The sequence below is a fragment of the Melanerpes formicivorus genome, unplaced genomic scaffold (assembly GCF_026170545.1).
Source record: "Melanerpes formicivorus ecotype bairdi unplaced genomic scaffold, bMelFor1.0.p_v2 SCAF_108, whole genome shotgun sequence".
NCBI classification, from domain to species: Eukaryota; Metazoa; Chordata; class Aves; order Piciformes; family Picidae; genus Melanerpes; species Melanerpes formicivorus.
In genome coordinates, this window is record NW_027142460.1 from 500,927 (window position 1) to 528,090 (window position 27,164).

The window sequence follows — 27,164 nt, forward strand, 5'->3', positions numbered from 1 at the left end:
TGGGCCAGCCTCAGGGGTGTGGAGCTCCTCCTGGGAGGGCCTGGGTGGTGCACTGTGAGGCTGCAGTGTGCTGCTGGAGAGCTTCCACAGCCTCCTGGGCCATGCAGCTCTGGGCAGCCCTGCTGTGGGTGACCCTGGCTGAGCAGAGGGCTTGCACTGGATGATCCCCAGAGGGCTCCCTGCTGGCTGAGTTTGCAGGCTGGTGGTGGCCTGTCTTCTCTCCTCAGCACCCTGCAGAGGTGGTGCATGGTGAAGAGGTGGTGCACCATGAGCTTTGGTGGGCTTGGGGTCTAAAGGCTGCCTACAAAAGATGAATGCAGGGAGAAGCAGGACCTGGAGCAGAAAGGGGAACTCACTCCATCACAGGGTGCCCTGGTTAGCTCACTAAGGGCTTGTTCCACAGGATGCCTCCTGGAAGGGACCCCAAGGACCATCTGGCCCAACCTTTCTAGGTGCTGTTTGCTGCTTGAGCCTCTAGACCCAGCTCCCAAGGGCAGGCTGAGAGGGTTTCTGTTCTGCCATTGCAAGGGCTGAGGTCAGCCTGGTGGCCATGGAGGCTCTTGCTGGGCCTGGCTGCCAGAGCCTGGGGGCATGGAGGCTCTTGCCTGGCCTGGCTGCCAGAGCCTGGGGCCATGGAGGCTCTTGCTGGGCCTGGCTGCCAGAGCCTGGGGGCATGGAGGCTCTTGCCTGGCTTGGCTGCCAGAGCCTGGGGCCATGGAGGCTCTTGCTGGGCCTGGCTGCCAGAGCCTGGGGCCATGGAGGCTCTTGCCTGGCCTGGCTGCCAGAGCCTGGGGCCATGGAGGCTCTTGCTGGGCCTGGCTGCCAGAGCCTGGGGGCATGGAGGCTCTTGCTGGGCCTGGCTGCCAGAGCCTGGGGGCAGCTTGGAAAGGAAGGCCTTGATTATTTGTTAATCAATCAAGGATTCAGACTGGAGATCAGGGAGAGTGTGTCATCAAATGGGACAGGAAAGACAGCTGGGGAGGGGTTGGTCAGAAGGGTTTGTAGTGACAGGATGGCAGAGAATGGATTTAAGCTTGAGGAAGGGAGACTTAGACTTGAGGTCAGGGAGAGATTCTTTGCAGTGAGGGTGGGGAGAGCCTGGCACAGGCTGCCCAGGGAGGCTGTGGCTGCCTCCTCCCTGGAGGTCCTCAAGGCCAGGCTGGAGGAGGCCATGAGCAGCCTGGGCTGGTGGGAGGTGTCCCTGCCCATGGCAGGGGCTGGAGCTGGCTGAGCTCTGAGGTCCCTTCCAGCCCAGAGCACTCAGGGATTTCTTTTGCAGAGCTGCTCCACAGCTGCAGAAGCAAAGCTGGGAAGTGAGGTCCTCCTTGTGGTGCCTGAGGTGAGGGACTGGGCCTGGCACAGCCTGGCAGGAAGCTGCTGCTGCTGAGGGCAGCTGGGCAGGACCAGAGCACTCAGCAGCTGGGGCACTTGCTGGGCAGGATGCCAGCGTGGCAGGGGCTGGCAGGGAGCCCTGGAGCTCCCCCAGCCCAGCCCCAGCAGGAGACTGGCTGAGCAAGGATCCACATCTGTCAAGCAGAGAGGAGCTGCTCAGGAGCAGGCTCACTGCCACTGCTGAGCTGCCCCTAGCAGCACCTCAGGAGTTAACAGCACTGCTCTGCCCCTGGCCTGTGGCAGCAGAAGGCAGTGTGGGGCTGCTGCAGTGGTGTTGGCTCCCCCTGGGCTGCTTTAGGTGAAGCTCTGCCTGACCCCCAGCTGCTTTCTCAGGGCTGATGAGGTGCTCTGGTGTTTGTACTGGCTCCAACCAAAGCAACCTGCCTGCACTTCCCACTTAGGGGCTGGGGGGGGTTAGAAGAAGGGGAGGGGGCTGAAGTGCCACAACAGCAACACCTGGGCCAGGTGTTTTCCCCTCCCTGCTTGGAGTGCTGTTAGTGTCATGGAATCAAGGAGGTTGGCAAAGGCCTCAGAGATGTCACAGAATGCTGGAGGATGAAAGGGACCTCTGAAGGGCACTGAGTGCAGCCCCTGCAGTGAGCCTTGGCAGGCTGGGCAGATGTGCAGAGGCCAAGGGCAGGAGATTGAACACATCCAAGTGCCAGGTGCTGCACATTGGCCACAACAACCCCAGGCAGTGCTCCAGGCTGGGGTCAGAGTGGCTGAGAGCAGCCAGGCAGAGAGGGACCTGGGGGTGCTGGTTGATGGTAGGCTGAACATGAGCCTGCAGTGTGCCCAGGCAGCCAGGAGGGCCAATGGCATCCTGGCCTGCATCAGGAAGAGTGTGGCCAGCAGGAGCAGGGAGGTCATTGTGCCCTGTGCTCAGCACTGGTTAGGCCACACCTTGAGTCCTGTGTCCAGTTCTGGGCTCCTCAGGTTAAGAAGGAGGTTGAGCTGCTGGAAGGTGTCCAGAGAAGGGCAAGAAAGCTGGGGAGGGGTCTGGAGCACAGCCCTGTGAGGAGAGGCTGAGGGAGCTGGGGTTGCTTAGCCTGGAGAAGAGGAGGCTCAGGGGAGACCTTCTTGCTCTCTCCAACTCCCTGAAGGGAGGTTGTAGCCAGGTGGGGGTTGGCCTCTTCTCCCAGGCAACCAGCACCAGAACAAGAGGACACAGTCTCAAGCTGTGCCAGGGAAGGTTTAGGCTGGATGTTAGGAGGAAGTTCTACCCAGAGAGAGTGATTGCCCATTGGGATGGGCTGCCTGGGGAGGTGGTGGAGTCCCCATCCCTGGAGGTGTTCAGGAGGAGACTTGATGGGGTGCTTGGTGCCATGGGTTAGTTGTTTAGGTGGTGTTGGATTGGTTGATGGGTTGGACATGGTGATCTTGAAGGTCTCTTCCAACTTGGTCTGGTCTATGTAATCCTTTTTATGTAACTGCCAGCACTGCAAACCTGCAGCCAAAGCTGCCCAGGAAATGCCCCTGGCAGGAGCTGGGGAGGGCTGGGGTGACCTCAGCCTCAGTGCACACAGTGGGGCTTGGGAGTGGAGCAGCCTTTAGGTCTCTCCCAACTCAAACAATCCCATGCTTCTCTGCCCCTTCCTGGGTGTTGTGGTGCTGCCAGCCAGCCAGCCAGCCAGCCAACCCTGCTGCCTTCTGTTTTGCAGAGCTCTGCTGGCAGGGGGAGGCTTCTCCACGTGGACCTACCGGCAGGGCTACGATGTCAGCATCCCGGTGTACAGCCCCCTGGCTGAGGAGGTGGAGCTGCCAGAGAGAGCCCCAGGGTAAGGCAAAGTCCCATGGAGCCCCCACAGCATTCCCAGGGGCAAGTTTCACCTTGGGGCTGGGAAATACAAATGGGGGTGCTGACTGGGTGGGGTTGTGCAGGCTGGAGAGGAGAAGGCTCCCAGGAGACCTCCTTGTGGCCTTCCAGGGTCTGCAGGGGGCTGCAAGAGAGCTGGGGAGGGACTTGTGAGGGTGTCAGGGCAGCTCATACTGACTGCACAGGCAGCAGGGCCAGGGAGGGGATTCTGCCCCTCTGCTCCACTCTGCTGAGGCCACAGCTGCAGCTCTGGGGCCAGTTCTGGAGCCTCTGTGCCAGGAAGGCTCTGGAGGTGCTGGAAGGTGTCCAGAGAAGGGCCAGGAGGAGGAGCAGAGGGCTGGAGCTGCTCTGCTCTGGAGACAGCCTGAGAGAGTTGGGGTTGTGCAGGCTGGAGAGCAGAAGGCTCCCAGGAGACCTCCTTGTGGCCTTCCAGGATCTGCAGGGGGCTGCAAGAAAGCTGGGGAGGGACTTGTGAGGGTGTGAGGGAGGGATAGGGGTCTGGGACACCTCTGAGGGGGGCAGGAATCAGGCCTGGGACAGGGAGCCAGCAATGGGCACTGGCAGCCCAGAAGCTCAGCTGAGCTGCCCTTGGCCTTCTGGGCTGCCAGTGCCCATTGCCAGAGGTGGAGGGAGAGGATCCTGCCCCTCTGCTCTGGGGTGTCAGGGAGGGATAGGACTGGGGGGGATGGAGCAGAACTATGAGTGGGGAGATTGAGATTGGCTGTGAGGAAGAAGTTGTTGCCCATGAGGGTGGTGAGAGCCTGGCACAGGTTGCCCAGGGAGGTGGTGGAAGCCTCCTGCCTGGAGGTGTTTGCAGCCAGGCTGGAGGTGGCTGTGAGCACATTCTGTGAGTGATTCTGGAAGCCTCCTCCTTGACTAGTTCAGGTGTTCCTTACTGACTCAGCTGAAAGCTGTGGCTGGAGCAAGGCCTTAGCTCTGGCAGGGTCTAAAGGCATGCTGAGGCAGGGTGGGTGAAGGTTGGATCATTTAGTGAAGTCTGAAACTGTAGGTCCTTCTCATTTCTTTGTGTTCCTTCTTCTGCCAATGTCCTGTGGAGAACAGGAACCCCTCAGGCTGACAGCTGTGCCTGGGAATGCCCCTGTGGGGCACACAGAGTTACTCTGCTTCAGCTTCCCCTCTGCTGAGGGCAATGCTCTTGCTCCTGGGTGCTCCAAGGAAGGTGCTACAGGAGAAAATGCTCAGACTCCCAGCGTGGAGGGCTTGGAAGGGACCTCTGGGGATCATCCACTCTAATCCCCCTGCTCCAGCAGGGCACCCACAGCTGCTTGCCCAGAACACAATGCCCAGGGGGGGTTGGAAGCTCTCCAGACAAGGAGACTCCACAGCCTCTCTGGGCAGCCTGCTCCAGGCCTCCAGCACCCTCACACCAAAGAAGTTTCTCCTCCTGTTCAGATGGAACCTCCTGGGTTCCACTTTGTGCTCACTGCCCCTTGTCCTGTCCCTGGGCACCACTGAGCAGGGCCTGGCCCCAGCCTCTTGCCCCCCACAGCTCCTTCAGCCCTTGCTGAGCATTGCTCAGCTCCCCTCTTCTGGGCCTCCCCAGAGGGAGCTGGTCAGGCTGGACAGCTGAGCAAGGCCGGTGGGGTGAGGTTCAACCCGGGCTGGCTCCTGAGCTGGGCCATCACAGCCCTGTCAGTGCTTCAGGCTCGGGGCAGAGGGGCTGGGAACTGCCTCATGGAAGAGGAGCTGGGGGTGCTGCAGATGAGCCAGGGTGTGTCCAGGTGGCCAAGGAGGCCAGCAGCAGCCTGGCCTGGGTGGCCAGCAGGAGGGGGCAGTGATGGTGCCCCTGGGTTCGGTGCTGGTGAGGCTGCAGCTCCGGTCAGGGTTACGTGCCGGGGCCCTCGCTCCAGGGAGAGCGTTGAGGTGCTGCTGCAGCTCCAGAGGAGGGCAAGGAAGCTGGGCAGGGGTCTGGAGCACAGGGCTGGGGAGGAGCAGCTGAGGGAGCGGGGGGGGGGTTCAGTCTGGAGGAAAGGAGGCTGGGGAGAGACCTCTGTTGCAGGAGGCTGGAGCCAGGTGGGGGTCGCTCTCCGCTCCCAAGCAGCAAGGGACAGGATGAGAAGAAATGCCCTCAGGGTGCAGCAGGGGAGGCTTAGGTTGGGTGTTAGCAGAAAACCTTTCCCTGTCAGGGTCCTCAGAGGCTGAAGCAGGGCTGCCCAGGGCAGTGATGGAATCAGCACCCCTGGAGGGGTCGGCCAGCAGCGCAGCCGTGGTGCCCTGCGGGGCCCGCGGCTCGGCCCCGGCCTCGCTCAGCTTAGGGAAGGGTTGGCCTGCGTGACCTCGCAGGGCTGTGCCAACCCTGCCCAGCCCTGCCTGCCCAGCCAGGGCGTGCCAGGGCGCCCCTGCAGCTCCTCCCCCTTCTCAGTCCCCGCAGGTACCTGCTGCTCTCCTCGCAGCTGGCCCTGCACCCCGAGTACCGCGCGGAGCTGGAGGCGCTGCAGGCGCAGCACGGGGACTCGGTCCTGCTCCTGCACAAGTGCTCGAACCTCTCCCAGGGGCTGCCTGCGGCTCGCAAGCGCTGCCACAAGGACCAGCTCTTTGACTACCCTCAGGTCCTGCAGGTGAGCCTCTCCCTCCCCCACCCTCCTCTCCCCCTTCGCCCTGGGGCCGTTCCTGGCTGGGGCTGCCAGGGTGGATCCCTGCCTGTGGTTGCTTTCCTGGCTGTGTTCTGGAAGTGCCTGATTGGGTAGCTGGGGTATTGCATCCTGCCTGGATTCCTATGAGAATCACCAAGGGGCAGGGCTGGGTGGGCCACCAGATGAGTGCCAGAGGCTCTCTGCCTGCCCAAAGGGAAGGAGGGAGAGAGACTGCTGGGCTGGGAAAGAAACTGCAGCAGCTGGGATGGAGAGAAGAACAACCCAATGGAATAGGGACAAGGAGACACAAACCAGCGTGGAACCCAGCCCCTGATGGCAAGGGTGGCACCACTGTCACCACTGCTGCTGGGGGAGGCACTGGGGAAGCCCCAGGCTGGGCTCAGAGACAGATGGGAGCTGGGAGCTGGGTTCTGGAGCTGGAGTTAGGAAGGTCTGGATGGAGATGAAAGGCAGAAGAGAGTCCCCCAGGGGCACCAGGCAGTGAGGAAGAGACCTGAGCCTGGTGCTCCCTCAGCTGTCTCCTGAAGAAGCCATCCATGGATGCAGTCCCTTGCTGGGCAGTTGAGGGTCACTTGTCCTGGCTGCTGCTGCCCACAGCTGCCCCCTCTGCCCTCCTGCCCCCCAGGCTGGGGCACAAGCTGTGGCACTGCCCTTGGTCTGCAGAGGAGCAAGTCTCAGGCAGAGCCTTTCTGCAGCCCAGCCCTTGGCAGGAGCTCTCCCCATGGGCTTCTGCCTGCTAGAAGCAGCCCCTGGCTGTGCCCAGCTGGCCTGAGCCTCAGCAAGTGCCTCAGTGAGCAGAGCCTGAGCTGGCAACTGCCAGCACTGAGCAGGAGCAGTTTTGTCCTAGTTCAGACCAGGACAAGGGCCAAGAAGGATGCATTCAAAACTGATGAGCACCTCTGCAGTTTGGAAGCACTGTGTTCCCCTAGCTCAGGAGGTTGGTCCTGGTTGTCTCCTGGTAACCACATCATGTGAGCTTCAACCTTGGTAGGGAAGAAGCTGCCAAATCCAGCAGCAATGGGAGGAGAAACCTGAGGAGGTCACACGAATTTCTTGCTGTGGAACTGAGGAAGAGCATTGGAGTCTGCACCCTCCAGGGTGGATTTCCCATCTGGGGAAGCCCAAGCCTTGCTGGGTGGAGCTGAGCACAAGAGGATGGCTTTGGCAGCTGGAGGGAAGCTTCAACTTAGCCTTAAAGTGCTTGTGCCTGCATTCATGGGGGGGAAGCAGAGAGCTGGTTGGATCACAGGGTGCTAGGGGTTGGAAGGGACCCAAAGAGATCATTGAGTCCAACCCCTGCCAGAGCAGGAGCAGAGACTCCAGCACAGGTCACACAGGAACACATCCAGACAGGGCTGGGAAGGCTCCAGAGAAGGAGACTCCACAACCTCTCTGGGCAGCCTGCTCCAGGGCTCTGGGAGCCTCACAGGGAAGAAGTTCCTCCTCATGCTGAGCTGGAACCTCCTGTGCTGCAGTTTATATCCACTGCCCCTTGTCCTGTCCCAGGGTGCAGCTGAGCAGAGCCTGTCCCTGTCCCCTCCCTCCTGACCCCCAGCCCTCAGCTATTGATAGACATTGATAAGATCCCTCTCAGCCTTCCCCTCTGCAGACTGCACAGCCCCAGGGCTCTCAGCCTCTCCTCCCCAGGCAGTGCTGCAGTCCCTCAGTCATCCTCACAGCCTCCCTTGGACTCTCTCCCCTAGGTTGCTGTCCCAAGCATCCAGGTGGTTGGTGCTAGGCCAAGGAAGGATGGCAATGAGCAGGAACAGAGCAAGTTCCTCCTCAGCATGAGGAGAAAGTTCTGCACTGTAAAGGGTGCTGGAGCCCCTGCAGCAGGCTGCCCAGGGGGGATGTGGAGTCTCCTTGCCTGGAGACCTCCCAGCCCCAGCTGGATGCATCCCTTTGTGGCCTGCCCTGGGTGGTGCTTTGGCAGGGGGGTAGGGCTCAGTGATCCCCAGAGGAGCCTTCCCAGCCCTCCCACTCGAGGATTCTAGGATTATTTGATGTGCAGCTCAGCAGTGAAAGCCCTCAGAATTGTGTGGGGGTGTGGGTAGTGGGACTGGGGAGAGGCCTTGAGCACAGCCCTGTGAGGAGAGGCTGAGGGAGCTGGGGTTGCTTAGCCTGGAGAAGAGGAGGCTCAGGGGAGACCTTCTTGCTCTCTCCAACTCCCTGAAGGGAGGTTGTAGCCAGGTGGGGGTTGGTCTCTTCTCCCAGGCAGCCAGCACCAGAACAAGAGGACACAGTCTCAGGCTGTGCCAGGGGAGGTTTAGGCTGGAGGTGAGGAGGAAGTTCTTCCCAGACAGAGAGATTGGCCCTTGGGATGTGCTGCCCAGGGAGGTGGTGGAGTCCCCATCCCTGGAGGTGTTCAGGGAGAGCCTGGCTGAGGCCCTTGGTGCCATGGCTGAGTTGATCAGATGGTGCTGGGGGAGAGGTTGGACTCAATGATCCCTGAGGTCTTTTCCCACCTGGCTGGTTCTGTGATTCCATGGCTCTCTGGCTCTGTGATGTGACTGCTTGAGCTGGGGGACTTGCCAGTGTGCCAAACATCTAGGTGATGAAATGTGTTGTGTGGCCTTGGCCCAGCCCCCAGAGCCCTCTAGATGTGTCAGTGATAGCTGGAGGGCTGTTCCCAGCCCCCTGTGTCTCCTGGCAGCTCAGGGGCAGAGCGGTGCCTGGGCCCTGGGTGGGCTGAGTGATGGCACTCAGCTCCTGTCTGTGGCCAGCAGCCCCCACCAGCCTGCTGGTGAGCCCCCCCAGAGGCTGAGAGAGCAGCACACAAGCTGAGGGGAGGCCAAAGCTTCCACCCCTCCTGGGGTGTTTCATAGCAAATGTGTTTCAGATTCCTCAGAGGAGGAGGAGGAGGAGAGGGAGAACAGGCTCCCCCTGGATCTGGAACTGCCAGCCCCAAGAAACCAACCCTTGCCTTGTTTCTTGTTCCCTGCAGGCTGGGCTGCTGCAGGGCAGCAGGGCATCCCCCCCTCCCTCTCTGCCCTGCTGGCTGGAAGGCTCCTGGGGCAGGGCAGAGCTGGCAGTGAGAGGCTGTTGAAATGCTTCCCCTCTGCAGAGCCCTGCCTGCTGCTTTGGAATGTCTGCTGATAACAGTGCTGAGGGGAGGAGATGTGTTTATAGGAACCTTTGTCTAGACAGGAAGAATGCTTCTCTGGGCAGAGGAGCAGCTGTGGCCACATCTGGGCTGCTGCTTTTGCCTTGCCTTTGGTTTTTTGCTCCTCCTTTCCCTCCTCCTCCAGACAGTCCCAGAGCCTCTTCCACCTGCTGGGCTGGGATCCAGGCAGGCAGTGGTTAAAGTGTGTGGTGATTCTCTCTGCTCCTTCCCTCCCCAGCACCCTCCTCCTTCTCTTCCTGCCTGAGAGTGTGGGGGGAGGAGAGCTGCAAGTGCAGCTCACCACTTCCAGCCCTGCCTTTCTTGCCAGGCTTCCCAGCAGCCAGGCTCTTGGGCTGCTAAATGCTTCCTGCTGGCAGCCCTCTCTTGGAGAAGACTTGGAGAACATTAGGGGTTGGGAGGCACCTCCAGAGATCATCCAGTCTCAAGCCCCTGCCAGAGCAGAGCACCCAGGGCAGGGCACACAGAACACATCCAGGGGGGGCTGGAAAGTCTCCAGAGCAGACTCCACAACCTCTCTGGGCAGCCTGCTCCAGGCTCCCGCACCCTCACAGGCACAAAGGTTTCCCTTCTGTTCCCCTGGCACCTCCTCTGCTCCAGCTTGCCCCCAGTGCCCCTTGTGCTGCCCTTGGCCATCCCTGAGCAGAGCCTGGCTCCAGCCCTGCTCATCTTTATCCCCAGCCATGAGGGCAGCCCTCAGGCTCCTCTGCTCCCAGCCCCAGCTCCCTCAGCCTGGCCTCACAGGAGATGTTGCACTGCCTGCAGCAGCTCTGTGCCTCTGGGCTGGGCTCTCTCAAGCAGTTCCCTGAGGCCCTTCTTGAGCTGAGGGGTGCAGAGCTGGCCACATTACTCCAGCTGTGGCCTGGGCAGGGCAGAGCAGAGGATTTTCCAGGCTTGTCCCAGTCAGTGGGGCTTAGGGCAGCCTTGGGAGAGAAGAGCAGGGCCAGCAAAGCCTCCGGTGCTGCTGAGCTCATTGAATGCTGTGCTGCCCTGCTGAGCCTCCTGGCTCCTTCCTCAGGCCAGAGAGCTCAAGCAGGAGAAGCTTTCTTAGCTGTGGGAGCCCTCTATCCACTTCATAATTGTTCTCTCTTAGACTTTAGGGATAACCCTGACTTGTTCCACTGGTGCAGCTGGCCTCTGCATGCCCTTTGCAGTGGTTAGCAAAGTTCCTCAGTGGCAGCTACAGTCCCTGTTGGCAGCCTGAGTCTCCTCTGCTGCAGTCTAACTCAGGGCTCTTTGTTATCCATGGGGCAGCAATGTGCCCTGGGGGCCAAGAAGGCCAAGGGGGTCCTGGGCTGCATTCAGAGGAGTGTGGCCAGCAGAGCCAAGGAGGTTCTCCTCCCCCTCTGCTCTGCCCTGCTGAGACCTCACCTGGAATATTGCATCCAGCTCTGGGCTGCCCAGCTCAGGAGGGACAGGGATCTGCTGGAGAGAGTCCAAGGGAGGGCTCCAAGGCTGCTGAAGGGACTGCAGCACTGCCTGGGGAGGAGAGGCTGAGAGCCCTGGGGCTGTGCAGTCTGCAGAGGAGAAGGCTGAGAGGGATCTGATCAATGGCTATCAATAGCTGAGGGCTGGGGGTCAGGAGGGAGGGCACAGGGACAGGCTCTGCTCAGCTGCACCCTGGGATAGGACAAGGGGCAATGGATATAAACTGCAGCCCAGGAGGTTCCAGCTCAGCATGAGGAGGAACTTCTTCCCTGTGAGGCTCCCAGAGGCCTGGAGCAGGCTGCCCAGAGAGGTTGTGGAGTCTCCTTCTGTGGAGCCTTCCCAGCCCTGTCTGGATGTGTTCCTGTGTGACCTGTGCTGGAGTCTCTGCTCCTGCTCTGGCAGGGGCTTGGACTGGAGGATCTCTTTGGGTCCCTTCCAACCCCTGGCATTCTGTGATAAAGTGCATCAGAAGGGATTCTCAAAGGTCATCTTGTTCAACCCTCTGCCAGAGCAGGATCACAGAGCCTAGCACAGGTCACACAGGAACACATCCAGATCTCTGCCTGGGTCAGGTTGCTCAGGGCCTTTTGTGTCACAGACATAACTGGATGATGTTCTTCCCCTCTCCAATGACTTTTACTGTCTCTGAAGCTTCCTTCAGCCACCTTCCCCCTGCCCTCAGCCCTTCAGAGTATGTAGCAGTGGTGCAGTCAGTCTCTCCTTGCAGATCATACTTCTGAGTTCAGGCATCATCATTTTTCCCCCCTGGAGGAACATTGCCCAAGGCTGAACACTGCTCTGCCTGAGGAGAGTGAGGGATTGCTTCAGGTCTCTTGGACTGTGCTGATTTATTTGCATTCCACTGCCTGGCTTGGTCTGTTCTTTACAGCAGCACAACAGCAGCTGAACATGAGCCTGCAGTGTGCCCAGGGGGCCAATGGCATCCTGGCCTGCATCAGGAAGAGTGTGGCCAGCAGGAGCAGGGAGGTCATTGTGCCCTGTGCTCAGCACTGGTTAGGCCACACCTTGAGTCCTGTGTCCAGTTCTGGGCTCCTCAGGTTGGGAAAGAGGTTGAGCTGCTGGAAGGTGTCCAGAGAAGGGCAACAAAGCTGGGGAGGGGTCTGGAGCACAGCCCTGTGAGGAGAGGCTGAGGGAGCTGGGGTTGCTTAGCCTGGAGAAGAGGAGGCTCAGGGGACCTCAGCACCCACAGCAGCTTGCCCAGGAGCACAATGGCCGGGGGGGGTGGAAGCTCTCCACACCAGGAGACTCCACAACCTCTCTGGGCAGCCTGCTGCAGGCTCCAGCACCCTCACAACAAAGAAGTTTCTCCTCCTGTTCAGATGGAACCTCCTGGGTTCCACTTTGTGCCCACTGCCCCTTGTCCTGTCCCTGGGCACCACTGAGCACAGCCTGGCCCCAGCCTCCTGCCCCCCACAGCTCCTTTAGCTCTTGCTGAGCATTGCTCAGCTCCCCTCTGGGGCTGCTCTGCTCCGGGCTCTCAGCCCCAGGGCTCTCAGCCTTTGCTCCTCCCAGAGCTGCTCCAGGCCCCTCAGCACCTCTGTATTTGCATTGGAAACTCTCCAGCAGTTCCCTTTCTCTCTTGAGCTGGGGAGCCCAGAACTGGCCCCAGTCCTCCAACTGTGGCCTCAGTAGTGCAGAGGAGAGGGGCAGGAGAGCCTCCCTTGACCTGCTGGCCACACTCTTCTTCATGCACCCCAGGAGACCATTGTCCTTCCTGGCCAGGAGGTGACACTGCTGGCTCACAATGCCCAGCTCTCAGCCTGTTGTCCATTTGCTTGCTGACCCTACATGGTCAGTGGGGCTGGCAGAGCCAATGAGCATTGTGCTCATTCTGCTCCTTGGCTCTCCAAGGGACACAGCACATGCTGCTGCACCTAGGAGGAAGTTCCTTACCATGAGGTTAGTGGAACACTGGCACAGGCTGCCCAGGGAAGTGGCTGAGGCTCCATTCCTGAAGAAGAGCCCAACCCCCACCTGGCTACAACCTCCCTTCAGGGAGTTGGAGAGAGCAATGAGGTCTCCCCTGAGCCTCCTCTTCTCCAGGCTAAGCAACCCCAGCTCCCTCAGCCTCTCCTCACAGAGCTGTGCTCCAGACCCCTCCCCAGCCTTGTTGCCCTTCTCTGGACACCTTCCAGCAGCTCAACCTCTTTCCTAACCTGAGGAGCCCAGAACTGGACACAGGACTCAAGGTGTGGCCTGAGCAGTGCTGAGCACAGGGCACAATGACCTCCCTGCTCCTGCTGGCCACACTCTTCCTGATGCAGGCCAGGATGCCATTGGCCTTCTTGACTGCCTGGGCACACTGCAGGCTCATGTTCAGGCAGCTGTCCATCAGCACCCCCAGGTCCCTCTCTGCCTGGCTGCTCTCAGCCACTCTGACCCCAGCCTGTAGCACTGCCTGGGGTTGCTGTGGCCAGTGTGCAGAACCTGGCACTTGGACTTGTTGGATGCCATCCTGTTTGCCTCTGCCCATCTGTCCAGCCTGGCAAGGTCCCTCTGCAGAGCCTCTCCACCCTCTAACAGCTCAACTCCTGCCCCCAGCTTGCTGTCAGTTGCACATTTGCTGATGACTGACTCAATGCCCTCCTCCAGATCACCAATGAAGATGTTAAAGAGGATGGGGCCCAACCCTGGAATGGGGTTTGGACATTACTTCCTTCTGTGCCCCCTGCAGGGCTGAAGTGCCCTAGCCTGTAGGGCAGCCAGGGTGGCTCAGTGCCAGCCTAAAGACTTCCCTGCTTTGCCTCCTCTGTGCTGCCAGGAGTCCACCTTCTGTGTGGTGCTGCGTGGGGCCCGCCTGGGGCAGGCTGTGCTGAGCGACGTTCTGCAGGCTGGCTGTGTTCCTGTCATCATTGCTGACTCCTACATCCTGCCCTTCTCCGAGGTTCTGGACTGGAAGAGGTTGGTAGCCTCCCTGCTGGCCATCAGGGCCCTGCAGCAGGCACCTTGCTGCACTGAGTGGTTGGGATGACGCTGGGTGATGAGCGTGCTGGGGGGCAGGGGACAGAAGGGAGGGGAGGGTTGGTGCAGGCTTGGCCCTTGGGACATCAGGCATCCAGGACCAGGAGAGAAGGAAAGGAGGCAGAGCTGGCAGCAGCTGCTTGTCCTGTAGCTGCTGGAGCAGCTCTCAGCCAGGCTTGTTTATTGCCTGGTGCTTGACTTCCTCGAGGGCTGGGCTGGCTGTAGGCCTGGGGCAGGGTGGCTGGAAGCTGCTCAGCAGAGAAACACCTGGGGGTGGTGGTCAGCAGTCAGCTGAAGATGAGGCAGCAGTGTGCCCAGGGGGCCACCAGCAGCCTGGCCTGGGGCAGCAAGAGTGAGGGCAGCAGGAGCAGGGCAGGGATTGTCCTCCTGTGCCTGGCACTGCTGAGGCCACAGCTTGAATGCTGGGTTCAGGTTCAGGCCCCACACTCCGAGAAGGTCACTGAGCAGCTGGAGTATGGCCACAGAAGGGCAAGGGAGCTGGGGAAGGGTCTGGAGCACAGGGCTGGGCAGGAGCAGCTGAGGGAGCTGGGGGGGTTCAGCCTGAGGAAGAGGAGGCTGAGGGAGACCTCCTTGCTCTCTGCAGCTCCCTGAGAGGAGGCTGCAGCCAGGTGGAGGTCAGTTTGTTTTCTAAGGCAGCAAGCAAGAGAAGCAGAGGAAGGAGCCTCAGGTAGTGTCAGTGCAGGCTTGGGTTGGACATGAGGAGCAACTTCTTCTCTGAACTGCTTGTCCAGCCCTGGACCAGGCTGGGAGGAGGGGGCTGGGCTGGGGAAGGAACTCAGGAGGGGCTGGGGAAGGAGGGAGGGGGCAGGGGGAAGGAGGAAGGGAGGAGGGAGGGAGGAAGGAAGAAGGGAAGGAGGGGCTGGGGTGGGGAGGGAAGGAAGTGGCTGGGGGGGAAGAGGAGGTGCTGCAGAAGAATAAATGAGAGAGCAAACACTGCTAATGTTTCCTAGATGTCTTGGTAGGCTGGGGCAGGATGCTGGGGTGGAAAAGCAGTTGGACAGCTTCATGTAGAGTTTCTTTCTTCTCCTCTTACTATTTGGTTTGTGGCTTACTTGTTGTTGGGTGCTGTTTGGTTTGCCTGCAGGGCTTCTGTTGTCATCCCTGAGGAGAAGATGCCTGAGATGTACAGCATCCTGCAGAGTGTCCCCCAGAGACAGGTTGAAGAGATGCAGAGGCAGGTGAGAGGCTGGCCTGTGCTGAGATGGGATTCACCAGGCTGTGGTTTGGGCTTGGAGGGGAGGTTCATCCAGCTGGCTGTGAGAATGCAGAAGCAGCTGCTGTACCCTCCTGTGAGACCTGGAGGCTGCAGAGAGCCACAGAGCTGGAAGGGAGCTCAAGGCTCAGCCAGTCCCAACCCCCTGCCATAGGCAGGGACACCTCACACCACAGCAGGCTGCAAACACCTCCAGGCAGGAGGCTTCCACCACCTCCCTGGGCAACCGATGCCAGGTTCTCACCACCCTCCTGGGCAACAACTTCTTCCTCACAGCCGATCTCAATCTCCCCACTTCTAGTTCTGCTCCATCCCCCCCAGTCCTATCCCTCCCTGACACCCTCACAAGTCCCTCCCCAGCTTTCTTGGAGCCCCCTGCAGATCCTGGAAGGCCACCAGAAGGTCTCCTGGGAGCCTTCTCCTCTCCAGCCTGCACAACCCCACAGGTTGAACATGAGCCAGCAGTGTGCCCAGGCAGCCAAGAAGGCCAATGGCATCCTGGCCTGCATCAGGAACAGTGTGGCCAGCAGGAGCAGGGAGGTCATTGTGCCCTGTACTCAGCACTGGTTAGGCCACACCTTGAGTCCTGTGTCCAGTTCTGGGCTCCTCAGGTCAGGAAAGATGTTGAGCTGCTGGAAGGTGTCCAGAGAAGGGCAAGAAAGCTGGGGAGGGGTCTGGAGCACAGCCCTGTGAGGAGAGGCTGAGGGAGCTGGGGTTGCTTAGCCTGGAGAAGAGGAGGCTCAGGGGAGACCTTCTTGCCCGTTACAACTCCCTGAAGGGAGGTTGTAGCCAGGTGGGGCTTGGTCTCTTCTCCCAGGCAGCCAGCACAAGAACAAGAGGACACAGTCTCAGGCTGCACCAGGGGAGGTTTAGGCTGGAGGTGAGGAGAAAGTTTTACACAGAGAGAGTGATTGCCCATTGGAATGGGCTGCCTGGGGAGGTGGTGGAGTCCCCATCCCTGGAGGTGTTCAGGAGGAGACTTGATGGGGTGCTTGGTGCCATGGGTTAGTTGATTAGGTGGTGTTGGATGATAGGTTGGACTCGATGGTCTTGAAGGTCTCTTCCAACCTGGTCTATTCTATTCTATTCTATTCTATTCTATTCTATTCTATTCTATTCTATTCTATTCTATTCTATCCTATCCTATCCTATCCTATCCTATCCTATCCTATCCTATTCTATTCTATTCTATTCTATTCTATTCTATTCTATTCTATTCTATTCTATTCTATTCTATTCTATTCTATTCTATTCTCTCAGGCTGTCTCCAGAGCAGAGCAGCTCAGCCCTCTGCTCCTCCTCATTGAACCCTCTCTTCATCCTAACCATTATCAGATCTTTTTCCAGAGGCAGTCAGGGACAGGATCAGGGCTGATGGCTTTCAGCTGGAGGAATCTGGGTTTAGATTGGCCATCAGGAAGAAGTTCTTCCCCATGAGAGTGGTGAGGCACTGCAGCAGGCTGCCCTGAGAAGCTGAGGAGGCTCCAAGCCTGGAAGTGTTCAAAGCCAGACTGGATGTGGGCTTGAGCAACCTGGGCTGGGAGGAAATGCATGGCAGGGGCCTTGGAACTTTGAGCTCACTTCCAGCCCAAACCATTCTGTGCTCTTGGAGCCAGGCTCTCTGCTCTGGTGCCCAGTGACAGCACAGAGGGCACCAGGCAAAAGCTGGGACCCAAGGAGCTTCCAGCTGAAGGGGAGGGGAGGCTGCTTTGGTGTGAGGGTGCTGGAGGCCTGGAGCAGGCTGCCCAGGGAGCTTGTGTCTTCTCCTTGACTGCAGTTGATGTCAGTTCTTGTTGGTGAGGTTTGCTGCTCTGGGTGCTGTCACTGGTTGCTTTAATCCTTCATCCTCAGCAGAAGAGAGCTTTTATTTGTGTGTGGATTTACTCTGTGAAGAGTGTGGTGGTCAGGTCAGGGGGGCTGGGACTCAGCCAGGTGCTTCTTGTAGTGGCTGGGAGAGGTAGGGGGACAGGGTTTGGCCAGGTGAAAAGAGCTGCATTGAAGTATGATCTTTCTTCCTTGGTACTTTAGTGACCCTCTGTCAAAGCAGGGAGATAGATTTAGTATGAACTGATGAGGAACTGAGATGTGGAGAATGTTAGGGCTAGGTCTGGAGGGTTAAAAGTGAACTCTCAGCTCCCAGCTGGCTTTTGAGGCCCCATGGGACTTCAGAGGCCATTCTCTGCCAAGAATTGGGAAGGCAGCTTTCTGAGATCCCCTCAGCCAGCCTCACTCCAGGTGTCCTGTGTGTGCTCCTGGTAAAGTCAGCCCAGGATGTGGTTTGTCAGGGTGCAGCTGGCAGCTCTTGGGGTGTTTCTGCTTAGAGAGAGCTAAAAGCTGCACAGTGTGGGCTGCATCCAAAGCAGCATTGCCAGAGAGCCAGAGAGAGGATTCTGCCACTGCTCTGCTCTGGGGAGACCTCACCTGCAGTGCTGGGTGCAGGGCTGGAGCCCTCAGCACAGGAAGGACCTGGAGCTGATGGAGAGGCTCCAGAGGAGGCCATGGGAATGCTCAGGGGGTTGGAGCAGCTCTGCTGTGAGGAGAGGCTGAGGGAGCTGGGGGTGTTCAGCCTGGAGAGGAGGAGGCTCTGGGGAGACCTAAGAGCAGCCTGCCAGGACCTGAAGGGGGCTACAGGAAGGCTGCAGAGAGACTGTTTGCAAAGGCCTGCAGGGACAGGAGCAGGGACAATGGCTTCAAACTAGAGCAGAGCAGATTGGGATTGGATGCGAGGAAGAAGTTTTTCACTCTGAGGGTGGTGGAACAGCCAGCTGTAGACCAACACCCCCAGAGCTTTCCCTGCTGGGCAGTTTCCAGCCACTCTCTCTTCATTACTTTGGACTTCTTGTTGCTACTTCATCACCACCTAGCTGAAGGATCAGCAGTGGGGAGTGGGCTGAGGGCTGCACTAGGGAAGGAAGCTTCCTCCTCACATCACCACCCTGGGAGGCAGCAGACTGCCTACAGACATGGGTCTGGCTTGTCTGTCAGCCCTGCTGCTTCCTTCAGAAGCAACTCACCCATGGCAGTGACCATGGAACACTGGCACAGGTTGCCCAGGGAGGTGGTTGAGGCTCCTTCCCTGGAGATATCCAAGGTGAGGCTGGATGAGGGCCTGGGCAGCCTGCACTAGCTGGGGATGTCCCTGCTGGCTGCAGGGAGGTTGGGCTGGCTGAGCTCTGGAGGTCCCTTCCAGCCCAGCCCAGCCCAGCCCATGATTCTATGATTAACACTGGGTCAGTGTGGAGAAAAAGAGACCCTCAAATTGCTTTTCACACTTAAATTCTGCTGCCAGCTTCACTTCCCTCTCTGCTCAGTCTGCAAACATCAGAGCAGCCATCAGAGGTCTCCTTCCTCCTTGGTCCCTTCAGGCAGATGAACTCTTTTGGTAGGCTCCACTGCTGCTGCAGGTGAAAAAAGTGACCTTGCAGTTCACAGCTCCCAGAAAAGAAGGATCTGTGCTTGATTTCTTTGACATGAAGGTGGAGATGGTGTCTGGGGGCAGGAGTTGATCTGTTAGAGGGTTAGAGAGCTCTGCAGAGGGACCTTGCCAGGCTGGACAGATGGGCAGAGGCCAAGGGCAGGAGACTGAACACATCCAAGTGCCAGGTTCTGCACATTGGCCACAACAACCCCAGGCAGTGCTACAGGCTGGGGTCAGAGTGGCTGAGAGCAGCCAGGCAGAGAGGGACCTGGGGGTAGTGGTGGACAGCAGCAGCTCAACCTCCTTCCTAACCTGAGGAGCCCAGAACTGGACACAGGACTCAAGGTGTGGCCTAACCAGTGCAGTGTCCAGGGGCACAATGACCTCCCTGCTCCTGCTGGCCACACTGTTCCTGATGCAGGCCAGGATGCCATTGGCCTTCTTGGCCACCTGGGCGCACTGCTGGCTCATGTTCAGCCTACCATCAACCAGCACCCCCAGGTCCCTCTCTGCCTGGCTGCTCTCAGCCACTCTGCCCCCAGCCTGTAGCACTGCCTGGGGTTGCTGTGGCCAATGTGCAGCACCTGGCACTTGGATGTGTTCAATCTCCTGCCCTTGGCCTCTGCCCATCTGCCCAGCCTGGCAAGGTCCCTCTGCAGAGCCTCTCTACCCTCCAGCAGATCAACTCCTGCCCCCAGCTTGCTGTCAGCTGCACATTTACTGATGGTGGACTCCATCCCCTCCTCCAGATCATCAATCAAGATATTGAACAGGCTGGGGCCCAGCACTGCTCCCTGGGGCACACCGCTGGTGCCTGGCTGCCAGCTGGCTGTGGCACCATTCACCACCACTCTCTGGGCCCAGCCAGTTCCTCACCCAGCTCAGAGTGCTGCTGTGGCTTCTGCTGTGCAGCTCCCCTGTGCCTGGGCCCTGACCCGGAGGATCGTTCCAGCCGTGGGGTCAAAGGCAGCCGCGGCCGCAGCTGTAAATCTGGGCCTTGTTTTAGTGCCACGTTAAGCCACCACGAGGGGCTGGCTTCTCTGAGGCCTCTGCTGCCTTTCATTTCATCTGCTGCTTTGGCTCCTCTTTCAAGAGGGCTCTGTGGAGTCACTCAGCTCTTATCAGCTCGCTGACAGCTATACGAGCGCTCCGCTGGCTCCGGCCGGCCCTGTCGCTGGCAAACAGCTCACAGCAGGGCCTGCTGCAGTTCAGCTGAGGGCTGCTGGGCTTTGCCTCTGCCCTGGCATTTACTTCTTAGAGTCCTAGAGCTGGTTTGGTTGGAAGAGACCTTTGAGGTCATCCAGCCCAACCATTCTCTGCCGCTGCCGAGGCTGGTGCTGAGCCCTGGCCCTCGGCGCCCTATCTTTGCCTCTTTGGAGCGCCTCCAGAGCTGGGGTTCCACCACCTCCCTGGGCAGCCTGGGCCGGTGTCTGGCAACCCTCTCAGTGAAGGTGCTTCCTCTGCTGTCCAACCTAAACTTCCCCTGGTGCAGCTGGGGGCTGGTTCCTCTTGTCCTGTCACTTCTTGCTACAGAGAAGAGGCCAACCCCCACCTCACTCCAACGTCCTTGCAGGGAGCTGCAGAGAGCAGTGGGGTCTCCCTCAGCCTCCTCTTCTCCAGCCTAACCCCCCAAGCTGCTCCTCCCCAGCCCTGCTCTCCAGACCCTGACTTTGAAGCAGAGAGGCTCCAGTGAGCAGGGATAGCTCCCAGAGACCTCAGCACAGCCAGCTTTAAGAAGGCCAAGTGCTGGGTCCTGATCTTGGGTCACAACAACCCCAGGTAGACTCTAGCCTACCCCCCCCAGCTCCCTCAGCTGCTCCTCCCCAGCCCTGTGCTCCAGACCCTTCCCCAGCTTGGTTGCCCTTCTCTGGAGCTGCTCCAGCTCCTCAGTGTCCTTCATGGGAGTGAGGGGCCCAAAACTGAGCCCAGGCTTCAAGGTGTGGCCTCAGTGGTGCCAAGGACAGGGGGATCCTCCCTGCCTTCCCCCTGCTGGCCACACTCTTGCTGACCCAGGCCCCCTGGGCACACCCTGGCTCCTCTTCAGGCAGCTTCACAGAGCTTCATTCCAGCAGCAGAAGATTCTGGAGCCCAGTTAGATATTTGGGAGGGTTTTTTGCTTGGCTGTTTTTTACAAACCCTTTCCATGCCACCATTCAGCTTGCAGCTGCAGTTCTTCCTGGGGCAGGGGACAGCTTCTGTCTCAGGGCTCCTTGAGCCTCAATCAAACTGAGAGGAGCTTTCATCTGCCTGCCCTTTGTGGCGTTTGAAGGAGGGCTCCTGGAGAGGCTCACCCTGCTTTAATCCTCCCAGAGTGCTTCAGCAGAGCTCCAGGTCTCCCATAAATGTCAGCCCTGGACAGTTTGCCATCTTATCAGATGCAGGGAAGTTTACTTCCAGCCCTCTCACCCCTCCCTGAGAGGAGAAGATTTGTGGCTGCAAACAGGCGAGGGAAGACAAAACCTCTGCTGGCTCACTGCCAGGCTCACCAGGGGAGCTGTAGAATCCTTGGCACTTCTGCAGGAGCCTTTCATTGCTCCCTGCTCTGTCCCTCTGCAAACCCTGTGGATGCCTCTCCTGCCTCAGTCCTGTTTTCCCATCCTGTTGTCTGCTCTGCCCTGTTGCTGCCCAGAAGGAGGAAAGCCTTTTGTGCTGCTTGTGTTGCAGAGTGGCTTTTGTGGCCTCTCTGAGAGGGAGCTCAGGGAGCAGAGGGCACTCTCTGATGCTCCTTACCCTTTGTAGGCAGCTTGGGCAGGCTACAGAGAAACCCTGATTAGCTCCAACTTGGAAGGAGCTCCACTGCTTTCAGACAAGAGAAGTGTGTCCCCACAGAGGTTCTCTTCCCTCTCTACTCTGCCCTGGTGAGCCCACACCTGCAACACAGCATCTGGTTTTGGGCTCTCCACTTCAGGAGAGACAGAGACCTGCTGGAGAGAGTCCAACAGCTGTGAGGGTGACTGGGGGACTTGAGCATCTCCCCTGTGAAGAGAGACTACTGAGAGCCCTGGGGCTGTTCAGTCTGCAGAGGAGAAGGCTGAGAGGGATCTGATCAATGTCTGTCAATAGTTGAGGGCTGGGGGTCAGGATGAAGGGGCCAGGATCTGTTCAGTGGTGCCCAGTGATAGGACAAGGAACAGCAGGGTCCAAGCTGGAACCCAGGAGGTTCCACTTACTCATAAGGAGAAACTTCTGTGGTGAGGGTGCTGGAGCCCTGGAGCAGGCTCCCAGAGAGGTTGAGGAGTCTCCTTCTCTGGAGCCTTCCAAGCCCCACCTGGATGTGTTCCTGGGTGACCTGCCCTGGGTGCTCCTGCTCTGGCAGGGGGGTTGGGCTGGATGATCTCCAGAGGTCCCTTCCAAGCTACCACCTTCTGTGGTGATCTGAGCCTGTTTGGTGCCATGCACAGGGGAGCAGTTTGCTGCAGAGAAGTGACCCATTCAGAATGCCTCCTGTTCCTCCTTGGTGTGGGGGGTCCCAGGGCACTGGAGCAGGCTGCCCAGAGAGGCTGGAGAGTCTCCTTGTCTGGAGAACCTCTCCAGGGGTATATCATGGAATCCAAGAGTTGTTCTGGTTGAAGGAGACTTCATGCATCAGGGGGAAAGGGAACACACCTCCTTACTCATGATTGTAATAGTTCCAGTCAAGCAAAAGACAAGCCCAGGTTGCACATGTAAATGTTCATCAGTGCTGCTCCTTTGGGGGCTGTGTGCTGGGGTTTAATGTTCATCTGGGAGCTTACCTCCCTTCCCTTCCCAGACCTGCCTTCATGCTGCAGAGGAATGTTCCTCTGTCTCAGATCAGCCCCTCACAGAATGGTTTGCCTTGGAAGCCACCTTAAAGCTCATCCAGTTCCAACCCCCTTGCCCTTGGCAGGGACATCTTTAGCTGGAGCAGGCTGCCTAAAGCCCCCTGCAAGGTGCTTGCCAAGAAGCAGTAACAGACTCCTGTTGCTGTCTGTCAGTTATTCAGTGCAGGTAAAGTCATTTCAGCCCTGTTCCCTTGCAGCATGACCACCACCCAGCATGAACACACCCAGCAGGGACTGACTCATTCAACCATGGAGTTGTGGGGGTTGGAAAAGACCTCCAAGATCCTTCAGTCCAGCCATCAACTCAACCCCACCATGGCCATCAAACCCTGGCCCCAAGTGCCATGGCCACAGGTTTCTTGAGCCCCTCCAGGGATGGCGGCTCCACCACCTCCCTGGGCAGCCTCTGACCACTGCTGACCCTGACCACTGCTGCAGGAAGGACATTTTTCTTACCCTCCAACCCAAACCTGTCCTGGTTCACTTTCAGGCCATTTCCTCTCATTCATCATTTCAGGAGGAGGTTGTGGATGCCTCCTCCCTCTAAGTGGCAGTGCTGAGGTCCAGGCTGAATGAGGCCTGGAGCAGCCTGCTCTAGTGGAAGGTGCCCCTGTGTGTGGCATGGGGGTTGGAACTGGCTGATCTTTAAGGTCCCTTCCAGCCCAAAGCACTCTCTGACTCTCTGACAAAAGCAGGACTTAAACTGAGCTTTTCCCCCTGGATGTGGAAGAGAACACCTCCCTTGCTGCCAGTCCTGCAGCTGTTATCCTTATGGAGGTCAGGGAGATCTGACTGCAGCCAAGCAATGCTGGCAGTAATGGTTGTGGTGAAGTTGTCCTCTGTTGAGAATTGTGTCTAGGGGGGGACAGACATAGAATCATAGAGTGCATGGAGTTGGAAGGGACCTCAAAGATCCTCTGGTTCCAGCCTCTTGCCCTGGGCAGGCACAGCTCACACTAACCCAGGCTGCTCACAGCTTCATCCAGCCTGGCCTTGAGCACCTCCAGGCAGGGGACATCCACAGCCTCCCTGGGCAACCTGTGCCAGAGTCTCACCACTGACACTCTAAAGAATTTCTTCCTCATCTCCAGTCTCAATCTGCCTGCTCAGAACCCTTGTCCCTCGTCCTGGCACTCCCAGCCCTTGTCCAAAGTCCCTCCCCAGCTCTCCTGGAGCCCCTTCAGGTACTGGAAGGCTGCTCTAAGGTCTCCCTGGAGCCTTCTCCTCTCCAGGCTGAACAGCCCCAACTCTCTCAGCCTGTCCCCAGAGAGGAGATTCTTCAGCCCTCTGATCATCTTGGTGGCCTGCTCTGGTCCCACTCCAACAGTTCCACGTCCCCCTTATGCTGGGGGCTCCAGCTCTGGGTGCAGCCCTGCAGACAGGGTACCACAGGAGCAGAGGGGCATGGCAGAAGCAGCCCTGCTGGCCATGCATCCCGGGGTGTGGTTGGGTATTTCTGGGGGGTGCCAGCACACACATAAATACACTTCTCTTAAAACCCCACCTCCCAGGAAAGAGACCAAAACTCTGTCCATCAAAAGCACAACTTCTTCTGGGTCTGGAGCTCCAGCCCTGAGACGGAGGCCCGTGCTGATGGCTGGCTGCTGGAATGGGGTGGTAACCTTAGCTGGCTTTGTTGGGCCCTGGCTTGGTTTGGCTGCCCTTTCATGTGTGTGATTGGCAGGGGCCTGCCTCTGTGTTTAGCTTCTCTAATCAAGGCCATTTAAGCTTCTCCTCTCCCAGCAGCAGAGCAGCAGGCATGGGAAAGCTCAGCCAAGAAGGATCCTGTTGCAGCAGTTGACACACAGAAAAGCAGTTGTGCCTTCTTAGTTATTCATTCATTTATTTGTTCATTCCTTCATGGAGGCTGGGAGGGGTGCTGGAAGCTTCCAAGCGTCCTTCTGGAGGCCTGTTGGAAAGGCAGGCAGGCAGAGGGAGCAGGGCAGCTGCTGGGGAGCTGCTGGAGGCGGCGGGGCCGAGCTCGCAGTGGGGAGCAGCGGCTGGCTGAAAGGCAGAAAGCTGGGAAAGGTGTAAACAGATCCTCAGTTTATCTGCAGAGTGGGCTCTCCAAACACTCTTTTATTGGCCAGTGGCTCCTGCTTTGCTAACCTCTAACCCTTGCAGCGCTCAGAGGTGCTGCCCACCGGCCAGCCTTGTCTTTGAACCCCCCTTGGCCACTGCCACCTCAAAGGCTGGCGGGCGGATTCCTGTGTTGTGCCTGGGACCTCGCCTCTCGGCGGGAGGCCTGCAGCAGCGAAAGCTGATCCACCCTCACAGCACAGACATGTTTGAAGGCCATCCCCCTGGGACTCCCAAGCCTATTGCTTGCAGTCTCAGGAGCTGTCCATCACTTGTCAAGAAATGTGGTTAGAAACCTGCTCCCCAGCCTCCCTCCCCAGGCCTGTGGCCGTGCAGGAGTGGAAGCTTCCCTGCTCTCCCAGACACAGCCTTGGGAGTTTGGTGTTTTCTGGGCTGCTGTGGTCGAGAGGGAGTATGGAGGGGACCCTTTTAGCATAAGAAAGGGTGATATAAATCCAGCAATCCCAATTTTTTCTGAGGTTAGCTGTGCCTGCCCCTCCACAGGTGAAGCCATTGGAGCGATTTGGGGGCCCTACAACGCCCTGGAAACAGGAGGCAAGGAGAGTGAGCTGGGCTTTGTGTCTTTATCAGTGATGATTATGAGGGCTGGAGGTCCTCTGCTGTGAGGACAGGCTCAGAGAGTTGGGGTTATTCAGCCTGGAGAAGAGAAGGTTCTGGGGGCACCCTAAAGCAGCCTGACAGGATGTGAAGTGGGCTAGAGGAGAGCTGGAGAGGGACTTCTTGCAGAGTGACAGGATGAGAGGTGATGGCTTCCAACTGGAAGAAGCTGGATTTAGATGAGACATTAGGAAGAAACTCTTCCCCATGAGGCTGGTGAGGCACTGGAACACTCACTCCAAGGACACTGAGGTGCTGGAGCAGGTCCAGAAAAGGGCAGCAAAGCTGGGGAAGGGTCTGGAGAACCGGGCTGGGGAAGAGCAGCTGAGGGAGGTGAGGGTGTTTAGTGTGGAGAAGAGGAGGCTGAGAGGAGACCTCACTGCTCTCTACAGCTCCTTGAGAGGAGGCTGCAGTGAGGTGGGAGTTGATCTCCTCTCCCAGGTATCAGGTGATAGAACAAGAGGAAACGGCCTGAAAATGTGCCAGGGGAGGTTTAGGTTGGACATGAAGAAGAATTCCTTTGCTGCAGGAGTGGTCAGGGCTTGGCAGAGGCTGCCCAGGAGGTGGTGGAGTCCCCATCCCTGGAGGGGTTCAAAAAACTGTGGCCATGGCACTTGGGGCCAGGGTTTGATGGCTGCGGTGGGGTTGGGGCGATGGCTGCGGTGGGGTTGGGGTTGATGGCTGTGGTGGGGTTGGGTTGATGGCTGTGGTGGGGTTGGGTTGATGGCTGAGGTGGGGTTGGGTTGATGGCTGTGGTGGGGTTGGGTTGATGGCTGAGGTGGGGTTGGGTTGATGGCTGTGGTGGGGTCGGGGTGATGGCTGTGGTGGGGTTGGGGTTGATGGCTGTGGTGGGGTTGGGTTGATGGCTGTGGTGGGGTTGGGTTGATGGCTGAGGTGGGGTTGGGTTGATGGCTGTGGTGGGGTTGGGTTGATGGCTGAGGTGGGGTTGGGTTGATGGCTGTGGTGGGGTCGGGGTGATGGCTGTGGTGGGGTCGGGGCGATGGCTGTGGTGGGGTCGGGGCGATGGCTGTGGTGGGGTTGGGTTGATGGCTGCGGTGGGGTTGGGTTGATGGCTGTGGTGGGGTCGGGGCAATGGCTGTGGTGGGGTTGGGTTGATGGCTGTGGTGGGGTCGGGGCGATGGCTGTGGTGGGGTCGGGGCGATGGCTGTGGTGGGGTTGGGTTGATGGCTGTGGTGGGGTTGGGTTGATGGCTGTGGTGGGGTCGGGGTGATGGCTGTGGTGGGGTTGGGGCGATGGCTGCGGTGGGGTTGGGTTGATGGCTGCGGTGGGGTTGGGTTGATGGCTGTGGTGGGGTTGGGTTGATGGCTGCGGTGGGGTTGGGTTGATGGCTGTGGTGGGGTTGATGGCTGTGATGGGGTTGATGGCTGCGGTGGGGTCGGGGCGATGGCTGTGGTGGGGTTGATGGCTGTGATGGGGTTGATGGCTGCGGTGGGGTTGAGGCGATGGCTGTGGTGGCATTGGGGTTGATAGCTGCGGTGGGGTTGATGGCTGTGATGGGGTTGATGGCTGTGATGGGGTTGATGGCTGCGGTGGGGTCGGGGCGATGGCTGCGGTGGGGTTGGGGTCGATAGCTGCAGTGGGGTCGGGGCGATGGCTGCGGTGGGGTTGGGGTCGATAGCTGCAGTGGGGTCGGAGCGATGGCTGCGGTGGGGTCGGGGCGATGGATGTGGTGGTGTGGGGTCGATGGCTGCGGTGGGGTTGAGGCGATGGCTGTGGTGGCGTTGGGGTTGATAGCTGCGGTGGGGTTGATGGCTGTGATGGGGTTGATGGCTGCAGTGGGGTCGGGGCGATGGCTGTGGTGGCCTTGGGGTCGATAGCTGCGTTGGGGTCGATAGCTGCGGTGGGGTTGATGGCTGTGATGGGGTTGATGGCTGCGGTGGGGTCGGGGCGATGGCTGTGGTGGCCTTGGGGTCGATAGCTGCGTTGGGGTCGATAGCTGCGGTGGGGTTGATGGCTGTGATGGGGTTGATGGCTGCGGTGGGGTCAGGGCGATGGTTGGGCTGGGTGGTCTCGGAGGTCTTCCCCAACTCCCCCAGTTCCATGCTTGTAGTCGCAGCCAGAGCCATCACGAAGGGAAAGCTCTCCAGCAGAGTCCCTCCTGCCTCTGTGGAGCTGGCTCTGCCTGCAGGCCTCATAAAGCCTCTGGAGTGGTTGTGATAAGACTGAAGCCCTGCAGTGGGGCAGAAGCTGGCAGCGCCTCGGCGCCTGGCCCCGGGGCTGCGGCCCTGCAGCTTTATGGGCAGTTAACTTTTACTGCTCTTGGGTGAATCTTGTTGTGCTGAGCAGCTCCCCCCCAGTCACAGGCTGGGGAAAGCCAGGAGGCTGGGGAGTTGCTTTCCTGGGCTGGGTCTGAGTGTGACAGAAAGCTTTTCTCTCCTTGCCTCTCATTTCCCTTCTCCCAAGCAAGCTCATGGGAGGGTTGGCTCTGCTCTGCTTTGCACCCCACACCACAGCACCATTAGCACTGGAACTGCTCAACCTGCAGTGAACAGCCTTTGTAACCTGATGCTCTGCTGCCTTGTCAAGAGCTTACCCGGGGATGCAAGGCCCCCATGGGTGTTTATGTCGAAGGAAGACAACACCTTGCCTCAATCAAAGGGGCTTTCTGTGAGCAGCTTCCCCTGCTGCTGTGTCCTG

General features: G+C 59.0%; 1 protein-coding gene across 1 annotated transcript in view; it reads left to right on the plus strand.

The window, feature by feature from the left end:
- The window catches only part of EXT2 (exostosin glycosyltransferase 2), a 90,328-nt gene that overhangs the window by 8,006 nt on the left and 55,158 nt on the right, over window positions 1-27,164 (plus strand). The window contains exons 4-7 of the mRNA XM_068166841.1: window positions 3,054-3,170; window positions 5,592-5,787; window positions 13,155-13,294; window positions 14,460-14,553. Of these exons, the coding sequence (XP_068022942.1) occupies window positions 3,054-3,170; window positions 5,592-5,787; window positions 13,155-13,294; window positions 14,460-14,553 (547 nt within the window). The remainder of the gene's footprint in view (window positions 1-3,053; window positions 3,171-5,591; window positions 5,788-13,154; window positions 13,295-14,459; window positions 14,554-27,164) is intronic.